We start from the raw sequence: 20,725 nt of genomic DNA on the forward strand, positions 1-20,725 counted from the left end.
GATGGACTGGTTGAGAGACAAGGAAACCAAATTCCAGATGAAGGAATTTGAACAGAATCATGGAAAACAAAAGCAGTAAGAAGACCTCTCTAGCCAGGAAAGTGGATTTATGTGGGAGTACATGAGGCAATGAGTTTGAATGGATTACAGAGGGTCAATTGCTAAGTACCTGAAACAAGATGGGGAATTATAGAGTTTTAAAACCAGAAGGGTCATCTGTGATCTTGCATTCTAAATCTCCCATCTAGAAATAATCCTAACCTAGCAATCTGACAACATAGAAGTCTATCATGTCCCCCAGTTAAATAATTCTTTTTTTTTTCTTAATTTTCTTTTTTTAATGTTTATTTATTTTTGAGAGACAGAGACAGACAGAGCATGAGTGGGGGAGGAGCAGAGAGAGAGGGAGACACAGAATCCAAAGCAAGATCCAGGCTCTGAGCTGTCAGCAGAGAGCCCAACGCAGGGCACGAACCACAGAGCCGTGAGATCGTGACCTGAGCCAAAGTCAGGCGCTCAACTAACTGAGCCACCCAGGCGCCCCAAATAATTCTTGAAATCAATATGCATAGCTAAATGGACCATTAGCTTTACCTCCATTACATTCTTATGCTATCAATATCTTGATTTAAACTTCCTCCTTGTCCCTTTTCTCTCTTCCTTATACAATGCATCCAATGCACTCTGAAAGGGGTTATTTGGCAGTTGTTTGCAGTAGAGATTCTTTCCAAAAAGTGCCATGTGCCTTCAGGGTATTAGGTAAGTTTTGGCTATCAATTAGTAGGTTACATCAGTTCCTAATTTTTGGTCTTGCTATTCCTTTGGGAGGTGGGGGGTAGATTTCCTATAGCAAATATGCAGCTTGTAGTTGGCCCTGTCACCACTAGATGGAACTACATTGTTGGCCAAGATGGACTACTGAAGAGAGATGACATAACCAGTAGCTTTAATTATGGATGAGTGACTCATTAAGAGGAAGAAAAAAAAAAAAGATAAAATTCAAGAGGGTAAAAGTGGGACTGGCAACATATTTAGTACTTACTGGTTCCTCTTTTAAAGCATCATCTGTCCCTTCTCTTTATCTTGGGCCCCAAACAACCCTGTTACTAAAGATCCCACCTTAGGGTCTAGAGTTTGGGAGAATGGAGAAATGTTAGTGAACAATAGTGGGGAAAAGTTTCTAGGAATCCTGAATATAGAGACTGTGTTTACACTAAAATAAGATAAAATTAATTTCCTTAATTTCACCTGATTTCTTTGCTTTAGGACTAAAGATATAAATATCTAACTGCATTATTTTAATTGATAGAAATATTTTTTTTCCCTTTCCTAGCTATTCCATTTCCTTTAGCCAAATGGAATGAAAGACTACTTACTTTCAACATAAATTGGGCTGGCCTGATTTTCCTTTTAAACTTTGTATTCTCCTTTGGAATAACTGGAACTAATCACTACTCCATTAAACAAAATGTTAGATTTTCTCTTTTCAAACGTATACATAAAAATCTTAGAGAACACGACACATTAAAAAATTTGTATGCATAAAAATAGAAATGAAGACTTGTTTTTTAAAAAATTTATCAACCTGAATACTCTAAAAATAAACTAATATACACATACCTTTTGACATGAATTCAGTGACAATGTAAATGGGCTCTTCAGAAACAACAGCATATAGAGGAACTAGTTTATCATGTCTTAACTTTTTCATTATCTGAGCTTCTTGAAGAAAAGCTTCTGGCATCATTGTACCTGGTTTTAGTGTTTTGATTGCTACTTTTGTGGTTCCATTCCATGTTCCTAGAGAAACAACATATTTTACTATTTTAATCTATTTATTAAGAGATTTTAAGTCAAACCTCAGTGAGCAGCACTGAGCAGTTACCTTAAATATTTTAGTATATCTTATCATAAGTTGTGGTGCTTTAATCTGCGGCTAAACAAATGACAAAAAAACCAGAAGTTCAGATTTCTTACCCATCCATACTTCACCAAAACATCCTTGTCCTAATTTAACCTCTAGTCGCAAAGATTCTCGAGGGATTTCCCAAGCATCTTTTGCTAGACCTTGAGTCTGGGGTTTCACAGTTGGACACACGGTTGTTAACTTATGGCATAAACCATCAGCATGTTCTAGATAAATGAATAAACTACACTGTAAAATGAATTAATTACAAAAATTAAGGTATATATAGTATATCAATGTTTTTAAAAGTTTAAATTAAAGAAAACAAAAACATAATGTTTTATCAGTTTTATGCTAAAACCAGAGACACAAAAAAGGGAGTTGTATGTATATAAGAAACAAAACATACAAAAAGCAAAACATTTTTTGTTAAATACCTTTTTAAGGTTATAATTTATTGAATACTTATTATGTCTCAGCTATTGTACTAATTCAGAACTTTATAAATATCTCATATAAGTAAGTCTTGAAAAGCTTAAGTGACTTTCTTAACATCACCCAGTTAGTAAGTGATGGAGATGGGATTCAAACCCTAGTTCTGGTTACCTCCAAAGTTATGTTTTTGACCACTGTGCTTTACCTCTTCCTAAAGAGAATGCTACCATTAACTGTTAAACAGGGAATCCCAAATTCACAATGGCTTGACTTGTGAATCTTGCTTATCCAATCTTCTTTGTTGAATATAAGATATGTTGCCTCCCATTTTCAACAAGTAACCACACAAATCCACATTCTAACCAGTGCAATTACAACTGCTCGCTAACATGTTTCTTCAATGTCAAGATTGGTGGTTGACTTGATAGACTGTTTGTAGCTAGCTGTCACTGAAGAAGAGACTGCCATGGGAACTCCCTTACCTCTAGTATTAAGAATTTAAAAACTTTCAGATGCATTCATATATTAAATCAGCAATGCAAAATTTTGAGACAGAAGAATCTGATACCGAATATCTTTCAAAGGTCCTTGAAAAACCAAAAGAATGTCTACAGTTGCTATAGGTTAGTTTTCCAGGAAAAGAAAAATGCATCTGCAGAATTAAATTTCACTGGATTTATATTTTAGGAAGTTTTATGTGGTCCAGCCCATATAGAGGAATGTAACTCGAAAAGACATCTGATATGGCTTTTTAAGTATTTAGTTTTACCTACTTAATAAATGTTCCTTAAAAATTTTTTGCTTTTATGCTTTTTTATTTATTGTCACAATCTATCTTGGTTTTTAGCTGTTATGAAACGAAACCCCAACGTAAATATTACTCCAGTTAGATACAAGGATTCAAATAATGGTAGTCGAATTTTACCATATCTAAGAACCTAATTCAGGTAATAAGTATTACCTGTTCTTCATTTTAAAACTACAATACAACAACATCTATAGAACATACTCTGTGTGTAAAGTACTGAGCTAAACCTTACAAGAAATGAAAACAGAGATTCTGTCCTCATAAAATACAACATTTAAAAATAGTTTTCATGTGTGAAATCGTCACATACCTGTGTAGTGTTTTACCAACTTCTGCAGAGTATCAAATTGTGCTCTGGTTGTGATATAGTATCCACCGTTGTCAAGTTTCCTAATTTTGTAGTGTTTCACATTGTCACCTCTTACCTCATCCCAATCACGAATAGAGAGAGAATAAGCACCTAAGGGGGGAAACAAATACTTTTTCTGTATCTTTCTCAAAATACGGTCCAAGAAAACTTTTATACTTACATTACATTATAATTACCTTTAGTAGTTTCACTCTCTCGTACTAAGAAAATACCTCGTTGATTCCCAGGATTCAGAAGTAATCTTTCAGCATCTTTTCTCCCCATTTTGCCAAAATACCACCTGGGAAAAAAGTGTTTGAAGTTAGAAATGTGTAAGGGTTGGAAAGATTTACATAAGTATCAGTAAGATTCGAGTGGAGGGGAGGGGTGACAACAAAGAGCTTCAGAAGACAGCTTAAAAACACAGCAAACACAATAAAAGATCTTTACTAAATAGAAGTATTACAAATACTACTGTCAGAACATACTGTCCTAGTATTTCCAGGTACTGACTATTCAACCAGTCTCTTAAACTTCACCTGGAAGTCACAGGATCAGAGAACTAAAGACAATAATGACAGAGAGAACCTCTAGGTCCCTGACAGATGGAAATATGAAGAGTGCAGTAGGAAGAACAGAAGTGGCTCCCTGGTAACAGTGTGATCATCTGTATTCAGTAAAGTGCAAGTAAACTATATCCAAATTACTAGCAACTCTAAATTAGCGTGGGTTTGATTTAATACAGATTTGTGAATAAAAATAAGTCTCTGCTGTGGAGAAGCTCACAGAATAAAACAAGAAGTAACAAGTGTCAAGCAGAACAGAGTTACAGAGACAGATTACATATTGTAAAAGCAATAAAAACAAACACTGAGAGAGCACCTACTCTGTGCAAGCCACTGTGTTAAGTGTTGTGTTATGAAAACAAAGTAGTATTATTATAAATCCCAGACATTCTTGGTTTGATCTAAAAATATTATGTCACTGAAGGTGAATTTTAATTTTTTAAAAGTTGTGAGAATAGCACATAGAACACTCATATACTCCTTACCCACATTTCCTAAATGTTAAAATTTTACTTTGTCATATTCTCTTACTCTGTGTACTTTTTCTGAACCAATTGAGAGTAAGTTGCAAACATTCTGAATCATTATCCTAAATACTTCAGTGTGTACTTAAGGATATTCTCCTACATAATCACAGACCAAGCACCTAAGTCAAGAAATTAACACTGATACAACACTATCAACTGAGGGTAAATTTTGAAGTGAGAGAGTTTGCAGAATATAAATAGAGTTAATATGATGTTTTTAAAGAGAAAATATAAAGGATACAGACTAGGCATAATAGTATGATTAATGCAGATTATTTATGATCCTACTGTAAGCAAATACTATGGCATTAATTATTAATTTTCAAGTAACATCTCCTATTAATATGATGTATTAGCTGTATTAAGGCTGGTATGTAATTGTATGTGTGTAAAATTGTGGCTAAGTAGAATGTGCACTAAAACATTTTCTAAAATCAAAGTAATTAATAAAATATGAAGTAGGGCCATACTCTTCTGCCTGAATGGAATCTGCAGGGGCTACATAATTGCTAGGGATATAGCCGTTCTTTCCTGTAGCAATTGATCGTGCTTCCCACCAGTCTCCTTCCCTGTAATACATAAAACAACAATTACCCAAGGTAGACAACTGCTCAGGACACAATTTATTACAGTGTTGCCTTGTATATATGTAGAAAAGAGGTATTACTTCCATTTTTTAATGCATTCATTTGATCAAGAATTAAACTCAAAAGAAGAATACTCAAAAATAGGTTACATGAATTAAACGAATAAGGCTAAAAGCAAAAGCACAACTGCGTCTTTCTCCTCCAAAAGTTACAGTTTAATTTTAGTTATAAGATCCCTTTTTTTACACAATTCTTACAACCTAAAACAATAAACTATACTAACTAAAACAATTTGGGAGGTAAATCTTTCAAATTACTCAGTTTCAACTCAATGTTTTCTTTTTTAAAAGCTTTATTGACATATAATTTACACACCAAAAATTCCCCCTTTAAGATGTCATGGGTTTTAATATATTCAGAGTTGTGCAACCATTACCACAATCAATTTTAGAACATTTCGTCACCCCCCCACCCCTCCAACAAAGAAACTCTGTACCCATTAACAGTCATTCCCTACTCCTCCCCAAGCCTCCCCCCACACTGCCAAACACTAAATCCACTTTCTGTTCCTATGGACATGCGTTTATGGGCATTTCATATAAATGGAATTATACAATATGTGGCATGGTCTTTTGGACTGGCTTTTTTCACTTAGCATAATTTTTTTCAAGGTTCATCTATGTTATAGCATGTTATCAGTAGTTCGTTCTTTTTTACTGTCAAATGCTTTCAACAGTACATAAAATCAGAATGTTCCTTTTTAGTCATTGTAGGGGGAAAAAATCAGGATGCCTTAGAACTCCTGTAGGCAACAGGCAAGAACAATAAAAAATTTAACTCTGAGAATAAAGTATATTTACAAAAATGTTAGCCATAAATATCTAAGTAAGACTAAAATCAATTCAGAACATGAGATTATGTTTAGCTTGAAATACATAAGACTTGACTTTTCCAAAATTAACATAAAAGCAAATATCAGTCTCTAATGAGGAAGATATAAGTGGGTTCTGCCACTAAAAATTAAATGCGTGTTTTTTGCTTTGCCAGAGAGAAGTAATGAAAATATTTTATCTAAATTGAAATTTTATAAATGACTGAGGAGAATTTGTTCTCTAAAAAATGAGATGAAAAATCCTTTGGCATTTCAAGTACTGACGAACTCATAAGCTTACAGGCACTTTCAGATACACAAACTGCAAAGTTTGCATTTGTACTAACCACTCATGATTCATGCAAACATTTACTGAATACCCTTTAAGTGACAGACTTTATGAGAAGGTATGCTGGAAACAGAAGTAAAAAGACAGTCTATACCCTCCAGAAAATCAGCCTGAGAAGAATTTCTCAACCTTGGCGCTACTGACTCTTTGTGCTGGATAATTCTTTTTTGTTGGGGCTGTTCTGTGCATTGTAGGATGTTCAGCAATACCCCTGGCCTCTACCCACTAGAAGATAGTAGAGGGACCCTGACTATAACAACTAAAAATGTCTCCAGATATTGCCAAATGTCCCTGGACAATTTTTCCCCAAGGTGAGAACCACTGGTCTAGAAGAATGAAAAGCACATGATACATTATAATCCAAAGCAGTGATGGCAGCTATGATTGAGGTTTGTAGATGGTGCCACCTCAACCAGTAAGGCAGAAACTGAATCCAGCAGGACATGGGGTGTGGGCCAATAGCAGAGGAAGAATGTGAAGAAAGGCCTCCTTGAGAAATGATACAGGAATATATGTTTTGAAGGATGAGCAGGGTTGGCCAGACAAAAGAAAAAAAAAAAATTGGAGAGCCAGAAAGACCCATTCCAGAAAAAAGAAACTACGTGTGAAGGCAAGGAAAGGTGAGGTGGCACCTGGGTGGCTCAGTTGGTTAAGCATCTGACTCTTGATTCCCACTCAGGTCATGATCTCACGGTTCATGAGACTGAACCCCACATGGGCTCTGTGCTGACAATACGGTGCCTGCGTGGGATTCACTCTCTCCCTCTCTCTCTCTCTACCTCTCTCCTGCCTCCCTCAAAACAAATAAACTTAAAAAAAAGAAAAAGAAAAAGAAAGGTGAGAAACCCCAGTGTATTCATACAATTATAAGCAATTTACTATGGCTGGGCAGTTAAGTGAGGAAGGGGAAGCAGCTCCATGACTGACGTCTACCACTGTTACTCCTTTTATCTTGACAGCAACTGGGAGCTACTGCAGGATTTTAAAGCAGAGAGACATGATCATATTTTATATTCTGGAACAATAATAGATAACAAATGGGAACAAGAAAGTTTGGAAATATGACTGGAAGTAAAGAGACCATAATATATATTTTGATAAGTTATGAGCTGGTTGCTATGCCTGCTAATGAAATTATGGGATTTATTTTCCATAACAAGCACTGAATTTTCTTTTTTTTTAATTTTATTTTCTTTTTATTTGAGAGAGAGAGAGTGCGTGCAAGTCGGGGAGGGTGGGGGGAGACAAACTGAGTAACCCAGGCACCCCCAAAGAATTGAATTTTCAATTCAAGCATTGAATTCTTAATGGGACACTGAATGTCTAAGAATCACCTAAGAACAAAGCAACTTAATGTGATCAGTTCGGGATGCTGGGGTTCCCTCCCTGGACTTTTTCCTTTGTCTTTTTAAGAGAAAGAAATAAGATCCTTAAATCATCTTATACTTAAACAGGAACATAGAATTCTACAGACTTCTTTTTTTTTAAGTAATGTACTTACTTGCATCTACTCCCTCATTCTTCACTCTTTAATCTCTACTGTTCATGGCAAAACACACATTGCAGCACAATTTGTAGAAGTAATAACTTCTGGCTACAGCAGTAGTTATTATGCCATGTGTCTCAAGAAACTAAACGCATCATCCAACCCAGTGGGCAGAGACCCATGCCTCACCACTCTCATGATTCAGAAATCAACCAGTTAAGTGGTTTCGGCATGAAGACTAGGTTTCTGTCAGTACTTCTCCCTCACAAAACATTCCCAACACTTACGTGTTGTTAATTATTTGAAACCGTTCACCCTTCTTGAATGAAAGGTCTTCTGTAGTTCTAGCTTCATAATCATATAAGGCCACAAATATAGTAACACCACCTATCGGAGCCAAAAACAAAGACAAAAACAAAAAAACAACCAAGGTAATTATATGGATAAAGTAAAATAGAGAAAAAAAATTGTCAGCAAAAAAGCTAAGCATAATTTTCTTCCTAGTCTCCAGAATCTATTTTTTTTTTATGAAATTTATTGACAAATTGGTTTCCATACAACACCCAGTGCTCATCCCAAAAGGTGCCCTCCTCAATACCCATCAGCCACCCTCCCCTCCCTCCCACCCCCCATCAACCCTCAGTTTGTTCTCAGTTTTTAACAGTCTCTTATGCTTTGGCTCTCTCCCACTCTAACCTCTTTTTTTTTTTTTTTCCTTCCCCTCCCCCATGGGTTCCTGTTAAGTTTCTCAGGATCCACATAAGAGTGAAACCATATGGTATCTGTCTTTCTCTGTATGGCTTATTTCACTTAGCATTACACTCTCCAGTTCCATCCACGTTGCTACAAAGGGCCATATTTCATTTTTTCTCATTGCCACATAGTATTCCATTGTGTATATAAACCACAATTTCTTTATCCATTCATCAGTTGATGGACATTTAGGCTCTTTCCATAATTTGGCTATTATTGAGAGTGCTGCTATGAACATTGGGGTACAAGTGCCCCTATGCATCAGTACTCCTGTATCCCTTGGATAAATTCCTAGCAGTGCTATTGCTGGGTCATAGGGTAGGTCTATTTTTAATTTTCTGAGGAACCTCCACACTGCTTTCCAGAGCGGCTGCACCAATTTGCATTCCCACCAACAGTGCAAGAGGGTTCCCGTTTCTCCACATCCTCTCCAGCATCTATAGTCTCCTGATTTGTTCATTTTGGCCACTCTGACTGGCGTGAGGTGATACCTGAGTGTGGTTTTGATTTGTATTTCCCTGATAAGGAGCGACGCTGAACATCTTTTCATGTGCCTGTTGGCCATCTGGATGTCTTCTTTAGAGAAGTGTCTATTCATGTTTTCTGCCCATTTCTTCACTGGGTTATTTGTTTTTCGGGTGTGGAGTTTGGTGAGCTCTTTATAGATTTTAGATACTAGCCCTACTTTTAAATGGAGACTTGGGCAGCTAGAGCTTAGTTAAAAAGATGCTCTCTTAAGACTTCCCATGAAACTACTGTAAGCTACAAATTCTAAAATTCTATACACCTACAGAAACAAATTTAACTCTGGTTCATAGTAGCAAGGTCTCTGACTTGGAAAGACAGTCAAAGTTCAAATTAATTCTTTGGCAGAAAAAGCATTAACAAGTACTGCAAATTACTGGCACTGATCATCTCAATTTCTGATAAACAATGGGTGAACATTTCCATCTGTAAGACTGATCCTTCCTAGTAACAGCTAGGGATTTAGTAAGATTAGTTAGTATACTGAACACTTAAAAGTTAAAAATGGCTTGTTTTTCTTAGAAATTAAGTGATATGACTGATATGAATTATAAATTCCAAAAATAACTGTCATACAGAGCACTGTACACAAATGCTTAACAGATCAGGACACTACACAACTAAACCATTACCTGCAAACAGAAGAATAGAATGGATTGATTTACTCTTCTCCCCTGAGCTCCAGTCATGTATTAACTGCCTATCTGACATGTCTACTTGAATGCCTAAGCAAATGGCACTATCTGATCAGGTACTCAACCAAGTCCCTATACTAGCACTGTTAGCTCTACCTCTAAAATACCTCTTATCTACTTTCTTTTCCATTTCCACTGCTGCCACCTTCATCCAAACCCTTGTTATCTCTGAGTGCTAGGACTCTTAAGAGAAGTAGCCTCCTAACCCACTTCTGTACCTGCTTCCTTATATACATTCTCCACACAGTTAGTTGCCACAGTGGTTTTTAAAAAAAGGAAATTCAATTATGCAAATCCTCTATTTAAATTTCTTCAACTGCTTTTTCTTGGCTTTTGAATAAAATCCAAACTTCTTACCGGAGTCTTTGAGGTCCTGAGTAATCCTAACTCTTCAATCTTATAGTAATCAATTCTACCCTCTGTTGTCCTCATTGGTCCTCAAAACTGCCAGGTTCATCTGTACCTCCTAAACTCTGCTGTTGTTCTCTCTTTCCCAGAAAGTTCTTTTTCCAGCTCTGCACATATTTAGGTCATTCTCATCAATCAAAACTCAGATCAAATGATATCTCAAGACTGCTTTCCTTGATCAGCTAAAGGGCTTTCACCTTTATTAAATGGACATAAGTAAAGTGCTTAGGTAACTAAACTATGTCCTTAAGGATCAACATTTACTTGAACCATTCTGGACTACTGTCTTTCCCAAACATACAATTCTGAAAATAACTTAAACTTTTGATGATAACTGAGAACACCATCATGGCGATCCGTTACTGAGGTATTTAGAGTTAGGGAGTTGGGAATTAAACTATAATTGACCCTTTGATGTCCACAACTCCTCAAAACGAACAGTCTCATAGAATTCACTTATGGCATTCCTCTAGCACTATTATTGGTTTAGAGGTAAGCAGACTGAAGGGACAAATTTATAGTCCAAGCTTATAGAGCAGATTGTTAAGTAAGGACACATGTTGCTGCTCAATTTGATGCTAGCAGCTGTTTTGCCAAGCCTAAGGTTAAAGCAGAAACTCTAAGGGCTACTGGAAAGAGATCAAGGACTCGAGTCCTTGATGACATTAAAAAACTACTGTTATATCAAGGAATCCTAGAGCTCACTCTACCTTTTTAAAACCAGTTATGTTTTGTTACTCAAGGGAAAAAGTATCCTGATGTGGAAACCTTCCACAAAAGAAATCTTTTTAAAGTTTCTAACTAATTTTTTAGAGCATTTCTGGGCTCCATGAAAGGTTGTCAGCTGTCACTTCTTCCTGTTCTCTGAAAGTATATCATAAAGTAATAAATGGAGTTCTGGAACAGAACATTAAACCTTGTCTCTCTTGCTTATCTCTGGCTCTGAAAAAAAAATCATTTAACTCTGAGCCTTAGGACTTTTCTTTTTAAAATCAATCAGTATCTGATAAAAAAAAAATACCATCATCACTACATTACCATTTAATATTAAGTAACTACTATAATATTTTAATAATGGATAGTACATTATAAACCTGAAAACTTATAACATTCTTGAGGGAGGGGTACATGTTTTTAATTTTTATAACCCCAGTACCTGCCACATAGCAGGCACTTCATAATTACTTGAAAAATGAAAAATGAAATAATGGTATAACCAGTCGATAATCACCAAATTTTCCAGAACAATATCTATGTATACAATAACACTTTAATTTTTACGTTAGAAGTTTAATTTTCACATAAACTTATTAAGTCCCCCAGGAACTTATCTTTCTTACAAGCAGTTATCTTTCTTTGAATGTACTGCCTAAGGTCACATTCCCAAACAGACAACAGAACTGTCCATTTAAATCTCACCTGTTAAACCAGCAGGATATGAACTTGGCACCACTGCGAATGAAGAAGATGCTCCTCCAAAAGGTGTCACCCCTGAGGATCCTCCAAATGGTGTCATGGAAAGGCTGTTAAAATTAACAGATGCTCCCTTTGTTGAAGACGATGGGGCCACTGCCGTGTGTTCTGCTCCATAATGGCTGACACTTGCACTGACAGGCTCTGGAGTGCTTTCAGTTCTATATTTAATGGTTGGACTTTTGTTCTCTTTACTTTTAATGCAGCCCATTATCAAATCTACAAAGGTGGTAAGGCAAATATTTTGAGAAGTGGTTAATATAAAGGATACTTAAAAACTCAATTTAAAACTTCACTTTAAACAAGGAATTGTTCTTCCACAAAAAAGTAACATTAACAAAATAAAAAACTAGACAACTAAAAATGGAGTTTCTTCTCCTTACTTATCTTTATTACAAGTCTGCTGAGGCATCATTCCAATCATATCATTCTCCAGCTCAACCACCTTTAATGGTCCAATGACAACATGCCATAGTGTGCTGGGAAAGCCACTGGCTCTGAAGCCAGAGGCGCCTACATTTGAATCCTGGCTTTCTACATACTAGCGGAGTATGCTGCCCAACCTCTCTGCACCTTACCTTTACATGAAAAAGAGGGATAATAATAACATCACTTCATAAAGTTTTCTATGACGATTAACTTAAGTTTATTACAGGTTCCAGACAATATGTGGCACGTAGTAAATACTAGCAAATACCAGCTGTATTCCTTCTATCTATAAAAGCCCTTTGTAATAGAAATATAATCTGAGCCACATATATAATTTTCAATCTTCTAGCAGCCAAGTTAAAAAATATAAAAAGAAGGGGCGCCTGTGTGGTTCAGTCGGTTAAGCAGTGGACTCTATTTCGACTCAGATCATGATCTCACGGTTACTGCCTGGGATTCTCTCTCTCCCTCTCTTTCAGCCCCTTCCCGCTCATGCGTGAGCACGTGTGCATACTTTCTCTCCCAAAATAAATAAACAATAAACAAATTTTTTAATAAAAAAATAAAATTTATTTAAATGATAGATTTTATTTAATCTACTGCATATAAAATACAATTATTTCAACATATCAATAAAAAAATTTTTAATGACAGTTTACATTCTTTTTTTGTACTAAGTCTCAGAAGTCTGTTATATATTTTAAATTTATAGTACATTTCTATTTGGACCAGGTACATTTCAAGTGCTCAGTGTCTATATGTGGCTAGTAGCTACCACGTATAGAACAGGGTAGTTCTGTAACTTTTTTCTTCCTTATCTACAGTCACACTCCCAATGCTTACCAAATCCAATCCCACTCTATCTTTCCAACTTTATCTCCTATTATTTCCTTATGCTTATCTACACACACACACTTTCCTGTTTCCCCAATACATATGCCCTGTGCTTTCCCAATTTTGTGGGGATTTTTACATCTAAAACTTCTCTACCTGCTATAGTTCTATCCATTCACTGAATGTCACCAAAAATGCTACTTTTCCATTCAGGCTTTTCCCCATAAATGGCAAAATATTGTCTTCCTTAAAACGTCCAGTGTACTTTTGGGGAGATTTTTATATGGAATGCTTACCTTACCATTTTGTATCTTGTTTTTTGCTTACTGGTGTAATTCCCACCCTACCCCCAAATTACTGGCAATACATTTCTTAAAATCAAGAGTTACTCATCTCTTTGTGCATCTTACAAACATGACTCATATAATAGGTTACTAATATTACAAATCTGCATTATTTTATTCACTTCTTATGGGAGCACTAATGGGGATTTCATTAATTCACTTCCTTTTAAGGGTCATTCTAATTTTACAGTTTTTCCTTTCTTACATGGCATTCAAAAGGAAGTAGGTGAGTGATTAAGATGATTGCCTCATGAATTCACAAAGACTGAATATTTATGACCTTAGCTATATAACATCTAAAATGTAGCTATATTGCAGTAATCAGACAAGAAATAAAGGGCAACCAAATTGGTAAGGAAGAAGTAAAACTGCCACTATTTGCAGAGACATAATACAATATACAGAGAACCCTAAAGACTCCACCAAAAACTATTAGAACTGATGAATGAATTCACTAAAGTTAGAAGCTACAAAATTAATATACAGAAATTTGTTGTAGTTCTACCCACTAATAATAAAGTAGAAGAGAAATTAAGAAAACAATCCCATTTATAATTACAAAAAAAAAAAAAAAAAAAAAAGCTAGGAATGGATTTAACTAAAGAGGTTAAAGACCTGTACACTGAAAACTATAAAACACTGATGAAAGAAGTTGAAGACAAAACAAATGGAAAGGTATACCATGCTCATAGACTGGAAGAATTAATATCATTAAAATGTTTATAACACCCAAACAGTCTACAGATTCAATGTAATCCCTATCAAAATACCAATAGTATTTTCTACAAAAGTAGAACAAATAATCCTAATAATTGTATAGAACCACACAGGACATGAATAGGATAGGCAGACTTGAGAAAGAACAAAACTGAAGTATCATAATCATACATTTCAAGATATACTACAGTTATAGTAATCAATCAAAACAGTATGGTACTGGCATAAAAACAGACCCAAAGGTCAGTGAAACAGCATAGAGAGCCCAGAAATAAACCCATGCTTATATGGTCAATTAATCTACGACAAAGGAAAGAATATACAATGGGGAAAAAGTCTTTTCAATAAATGGTGTTGGGGAAACTGGATGACTACATGCAAAAGAATGAAACTGGACCACTTTCCTATACTACACACAAAAATACACTCAAAATGAAAAGAAAAAAAAACTCAAAATGGATTAAAACACAAATGTGAGACCTGAAACCATAAAACTCCTAGAAGAAAAACAAAATGTTAAGTAGTAATCTTTCTGACATCAGCCTTAGCAACATATTTTTTGATCTTGTCAGGCAAGGGAAACAAAAGCAAAAATAAACAATTGTGACTACACCAAAATAAAAAGGTTTTGCATAGCAAAGGACACCATCAACAAAACAAAAAAGCAACTCAGTAAATGGGAGAAGATATTTGCGACTGATATGTCCAATAAGAGGTTAGTATCCAAAATATATAAAGAATTTATACAATTAAGGGCGCCTGGGTGGCTCAGTCGGTTGAGCGTCTGACTTCAGCCCAGGTCATGATCTTGCAGTTCATGAGTTCGAGCCCCACATCAGGCTCTGTGCTGACAGCTTGGAGCCTGGAGCCTGCTTCGGATTCTGTGTCTCCCTCTCTCTCTCTGCCCCTCCCCAGCTCATGCTCACACTCTGAATCTGTCAAAAATAAATAAACTTAAAAAAAATAATTTATACAATTAAACACCAAAAAAACATATAATCTGATTGACAAATGGGCAGAAGAACTGAACATTTTTCCAAAGAAGATATACACATAAAAGGACAAAAGACACATGAAAAGATGCTCAACATCATTAGTCACCAGAGAAATGCAAATCAAATCCACAATGAGATATTACCTCCTATCAGAATGGTTAATACCAAAAAGAAATAACAAGTACTGGCAAGAATGTGGATAAAAAGGGAAACTTCATGCACTGTTGGCGGTAATGAACAGTATTGAGGTTCTTAAAAAAAATCAAAAATAGAAATATCGTATGATCCAGCAATTTCACTATGCACCCCTATGTTAACTGCAAGATTATTTACAATAGCCAACATATGGAAGCAATCCAAGTGTCTATACATAGATGAATGGATAAATATGTGTGGGATGTGTGTAAATAATGGGAATATTACTCAGCTATAAAAAAAAAATGAGATCTTGCCATAGGTGACAATATGGATGGACCTAGAGGATATTATGCTAAGTAAAATAAGTCAGGGAAAGACAAGTACCATATGATTTCACTTATATGTGGAATCTAAAAAAAAAGCAAACAAACAAACAAAAAACCAGACTCTTAAAAACAGAACTGGTAGTTGTCAGAGTGGAGGGATGGGGTAAGTAAAGAAGATTAAGAGATACAATAAGTCACAGAGATGAAAAGTACAGCATAAGGAATACAGTCAATAATATTGTAATAACATTGTATGATGACAGATAGCAACTACACTTAATCATGGTAAACACTGAGTATTGTTATGAAATTGTCAAGTCACTGTGTTGTATACCTGAAACCTAACACTGTATATTAATTATACTTCAATTAAAAACATTCTAGGGGCACCTGGCTAGCTCAGTTGGTAGAGCATGCAACTTTGGATCTTGGACCCACCACATTGGGTGTAAATTACTTAAAACAATAAAAGTGCAAAAAAAAAAATTAAGCACTATAAAATAAATGTAGCTATAAATATGAAAACAGAAACTCTCAGAACCTCAAAGCTGGAAGATTTTCAGATCATTATCTTAAATGAGTATATTCTTAAGATGTGACAGTTAAGTATAAGCATCAAAACATAACTGGGAGTGGAAATTTAAATTTCTAATGAACACACTTTGAGGGAACTATAAGCTAATTACATAAAAGGTATCTGCTTCTAAAAGTATTAGAAGAAACTCACCATGTTTCATAATCTAGTTGGAAAAGTGTTTTAAAGCATAATGTAAAAGTAGAAACCTTAAAAGAAAAGCCTAGATGCATGATTATCTAACTTCTGTGTGGGGAACAGGAGTAGGGACAAAAAAGTCTTAAGCAAAGTTAAAGATATGAGAAAAAGGAAAGTATCTTTGTACTTGCTCATGTTCTTACTCAGTCTAACACAGAAATGTACACAAATGAAAACTGGTTGACATTTTACATGTTAAAAAAAAAAAGACAGCCCCTCAAAAAAACAGGGAAGCCTATCAAGAGATAATTTACAAATGAAATATGAAAGGCCAATAAGCAGTATAAGGAGATGTCCGACCTTTCCAGTCCTCTAATAAATGCAAATTTTAAAAGGTACCTTTCTTGCTTATCAGATTGGCAAATTTTGACTCAATACTCAAAGATGAAGGGAGGATTTTAACCAACAATCAATATATATTCACAAAACAGGCCAACTGAAATATATCGATTCATAACTGCAATTACCATAATTATTCACCCACCTCCTTTTCTATTCCCAGCTCCCTTAATTCCTCATTTTCATCTTTTTCTTTATCTGCAATTGTTGCTTAGGTCTTTTCTCTCTGGAAAACATCACTGACTTAACCCTTCTTCCTTCCAGAGTCAGACCTTCCCCCCCTCCCCCTGCTTCCAGTCTTCCATTACTACTCTTAACTGTCCTCCGGCCTTTTTTTTTAATCCAGAGTCTTTGGTCCAACTTCTCACTTCTACCAATTTGCCCTTTCCAATAGATGCCTGGATAGACTCATTTTTGGTCCAGCACCCCAGTATGAACACAAAGGAGTTATTACTGCTTCCCATCTCCTTTAGAAACAGGATTATAAAAGTGTAGGATATGATTTGCATTTTTAAACTTCAGGTGCAACATGAGTTAAACAGATTTTTATGGGGTGTCCTAGAAACATAGCATCATTTAGAACAGTTATATGGGAAAGCCTCTTCAAGTTCCACACTGCTAACATACACATACATATTTATTAAACACTATAAAGAGCTGGAAATGTCAAGAAATGGTCCCTTAAAAAAAAAAGGTAACAAATAAGTATAGGAAACAAGTACAGTATTGTAAAATGTGAAAAATGGTGGAGGCGAAGTATGTATAAAACACCACGAGACTACAAAGTAAGTTATAAGCTCTGTCCAGAGTGCTTGGAAAAGAAAATTTTGAAAAAGGGGAATGTGACCTGGGTCTTGAAGAGCTGGAGATTTGGGGAAGAAGAAATAGGTTATTCCAGGAATAATGAAAAGTGCAGAATGGCTCAGACGTTTGAAAAGCATGGTGTTTAGGGAAGAAAACATCTCTGTGACAGGAGTATATGGGGGTGTCTATGAGATGGTGGGACAGAGGCTAAAGGTAGAGGACAATTTACACATGAAGGGAATTATTTCAGACTTTATCCAGGGAGCACTGGGAAGTTATTCAAGACTTTTAAAAAGGTGAACAGCAGGCGACAATATGTGTTTAAAAATAACTATGGTAGAAGTATGAATTAAAGAGCGCAAAGAAAGAAATGATGACAGCCAAGCTATAAACCTACTGCAATGCCCCATGTGATAAGGGACAGAAGCAGAAACACTATGGGGCCAGAGATGAGAGGAAAACACTAACGAAGTAAATATTAAGTAGATGAAGTGTAGATGATCAGTTGGATATAAGTAAAGGAGATATGAAGAAAAAGGAGTTATTTATTCACTTGCCAGTATTTACCAAACACTAAAATAGTTAATGATATGTGTGTTATGGAATAGATGACTCCAAGATTTCTAGTTTGAACTGGGTGCAGAGTAATACCATAACTGAATTAGAAGAGAAACAGGTTTTTCTGGACACAGGAGTTCATTCAGATGTTAGTTTTAGGTGCCTTTGGGGCATCATATTGAAAACATCTAGTAGAGGATTGATAATATGTCTAAAACTTAGGGAAAAAGGCAGAAACCAGAGAAAGAGTAAACAAAAATATTTTCACAAGGAAAGATTTGCAGGGGTTTGAAGAATTCATATAACGGTACAGGATACCTACATATAGGGAATAAATAGGCAGAGAAATTAGGAAGCAACAATTAGAGCTGGGGGTACTTCCATAAATATAAAAACATGGTTGGAAAAGAACATCGAGAGAGTGGAATGGATTGGGAGGTTTCAATTGTACCTGTTGCAATTTTTTTCTTTCTTAAAAGAAACGTAAAGCAAACAGAGAAATGTTAATATATTAAATGTGGGTAACAAAGAATTCTTTTTGTTACTTACAATATTTTACAATACATTTATAATAATGTAATACATTTTTAATAAGATGGGGCACGTGTGTGACTCAGTTGGTGAAGTGTCCGACTTTGGCTCAGGTCATGATCTCACGGTTTGTGAGTTCGAGCCCCGCATCGGGCTCTGTGCTGACAACTCAGAGCCTGGAGCCTACTTCAGATTCTGTGTCTCCCTCCTCTCTCTCTCTCTCTCTCTGGCCCTCCCCCTTCCCTGTTCATGCTCCGTCTCCGTCTCTCGAAAATAAACAAACATTGAAAAAAAAATAAGAAACAGAATAGTACAGTAAGAATAAAAAGACTTTAAGGAAGAAAATGTCTAATAATGCTACAGACCAAAATGAAGTCAAGTAGTATTTCAACTGATTTTAATAGGCCCGCTGACTGGTAATTAGGAGCTCATTGGTGACTGCAGCAAGAGCATTTCTGCTGTAGCATCATGAAGATAAAAGCTAGACTGCTGTAAGCTAGTACTTAGTAGGCCATGAAAATATGGAGAATTTTTGGAATGCAGCATCTTCATAAGTTGGGAACACACACTTTTATCAAGACATTTTCTATTTCTTTGTCTAGTTCACTGTCCCTGTCCTTCAGAGCCTTAGCACAATCTAATACAGCATATACTTGGGTTACTCAGTCATTCTTCTCCCTACTTTAATAAAAAGTAATTATCTGATTTTGTTAACCTTCCATTTGTCAATTTCATTGTAAATAATGTTTCATTCAAGCCACTCATGTAGTCTCATCCCTTTCCGCAATTAAATGTGTTAAGCCATGAGCATGGGCTTCTCGGATGTTTCCCTCACTTATAAAAAGGAATACAAAATAGGAATATTCCATTTTCCTTCCCTAGGTGTTATTATCTGTGATGCCTAAATCTGAGACAACCATCCAGGGATGGCAAAGCACTCCTCTGACAGGAGTACACTAACATAGTAAGAATAGTAAGGCAGAAAGATGAAAGGAACTTGGGTCCTTCATGATACTGCTCAGGTATTGAACTGTAAACCCTACTATAATCCTAGAACACACTTTAGTTCCAGAAATCTTATTATGTGAAATAATATCTACTGTATAAGCCAGTTTTCATTTCGTTCTCTGGTAACTTGAAGGTGGAATAATAACTACTCAATAATAAACTACTCAAGTCACCTGACAATAGTTAGTATATTAATGCCTTTCAATCTGTCAGGATTCAATAGCTTACCAAAAAGAGATCCTAAACTCCCTTTAAAGTGTTTGCAGAAATCTGAGATATTGTAAAACTCACAGCCTATAAAGGTAAAATTAAAATTCCTAGCAAGCTATTTTCACATCGATATTTGATAGAGCATAATGTGTGTGAATATTTGCTCAAACACAAGACTAATTCTTACATTGAATATTACTACTACTTTAAGACTTTTCGAGAAATATGTACTTAAAATTATGGAAATTTCTTCTCTTAGGTATTATTACAAATTTTTTCCTAAACTATTTTTAAAATCAACTTTGAAGTGTAATTTACATACAATAAAATGCACCCACTTAAAGTGTACAGTTCAATGAGTTATGGCAAATATCTACAACTGTGCAACCAATACTACACTCACAATATACAACATTTCAATCACCTCCAGAAGGTTCTGTCGTTCGCTTTTCCTATCAGTTCCAATCCTAGCCCTAAGCAACCACTGATCTGTTTTGTCTAACTCAAGATTTATCCTTTTTAGAGTTTCATATATATAGACTCATACCATGTGTAGTCTCTTGTATCTGGCTCCCTCCCCCCCCCCCCCCCCCCCAAGCATTGTCTATCTCAGATACTTCCATGATGCTACATATATAGGTAGTTCAATAATTTTTATCACTAAATAGAATTCCACTTTAGGAATATACCATTATTTATCCATTCACTTGTTAATGGGTATTTGGTCTGTTCCAGTTTGGGGCTATTAGTAACTATGAACATTCTTGTACAAGTCTTTGTGTGGGCACATATGTTGTACCCCACCACCATAAATACCTAGAAATGAAACTGCTTGCGCATATAAAGTTAAGCATACCCTTTATCATAAGAAGCTGAACTGTTTTCCATAGTAGCTGTACCATTTGGTATCCCTACCAGCAACGAATATGAATTCCAGTTGCTCTACATTGTCAACAATCCTAAGTCTTTCTTTTCCCTCTCA

At 35.6% G+C, this 20,725-nt stretch overlaps 1 protein-coding gene across 1 annotated transcript in view; it reads right to left on the reverse strand.

Annotated features, from left to right (window-relative positions):
- YES1 (YES proto-oncogene 1, Src family tyrosine kinase) overlaps positions 1–20,725 on the reverse strand; it is a 71,382-nt gene that overhangs the window by 10,622 nt on the left and 40,035 nt on the right. Inside the window, exons 2-8 of the mRNA XM_030336884.1 lie at positions 11,685–11,957; positions 8,172–8,271; positions 5,062–5,160; positions 3,696–3,799; positions 3,460–3,609; positions 1,978–2,133; positions 1,621–1,800 (exon numbers count right to left, since the gene is read on the reverse strand). Of these exons, the coding sequence (XP_030192744.1) occupies positions 1,621–1,800; positions 1,978–2,133; positions 3,460–3,609; positions 3,696–3,799; positions 5,062–5,160; positions 8,172–8,271; positions 11,685–11,949 (1,054 nt within the window). The 5' untranslated portion in view covers positions 11,950–11,957. The remainder of the gene's footprint in view (positions 1–1,620; positions 1,801–1,977; positions 2,134–3,459; positions 3,610–3,695; positions 3,800–5,061; positions 5,161–8,171; positions 8,272–11,684; positions 11,958–20,725) is intronic.

The sequence above is a fragment of the Lynx canadensis genome, chromosome D3 (assembly GCF_007474595.2).
Source record: "Lynx canadensis isolate LIC74 chromosome D3, mLynCan4.pri.v2, whole genome shotgun sequence".
NCBI lineage: Eukaryota > Metazoa > Chordata > Mammalia > Carnivora > Felidae > Lynx > Lynx canadensis.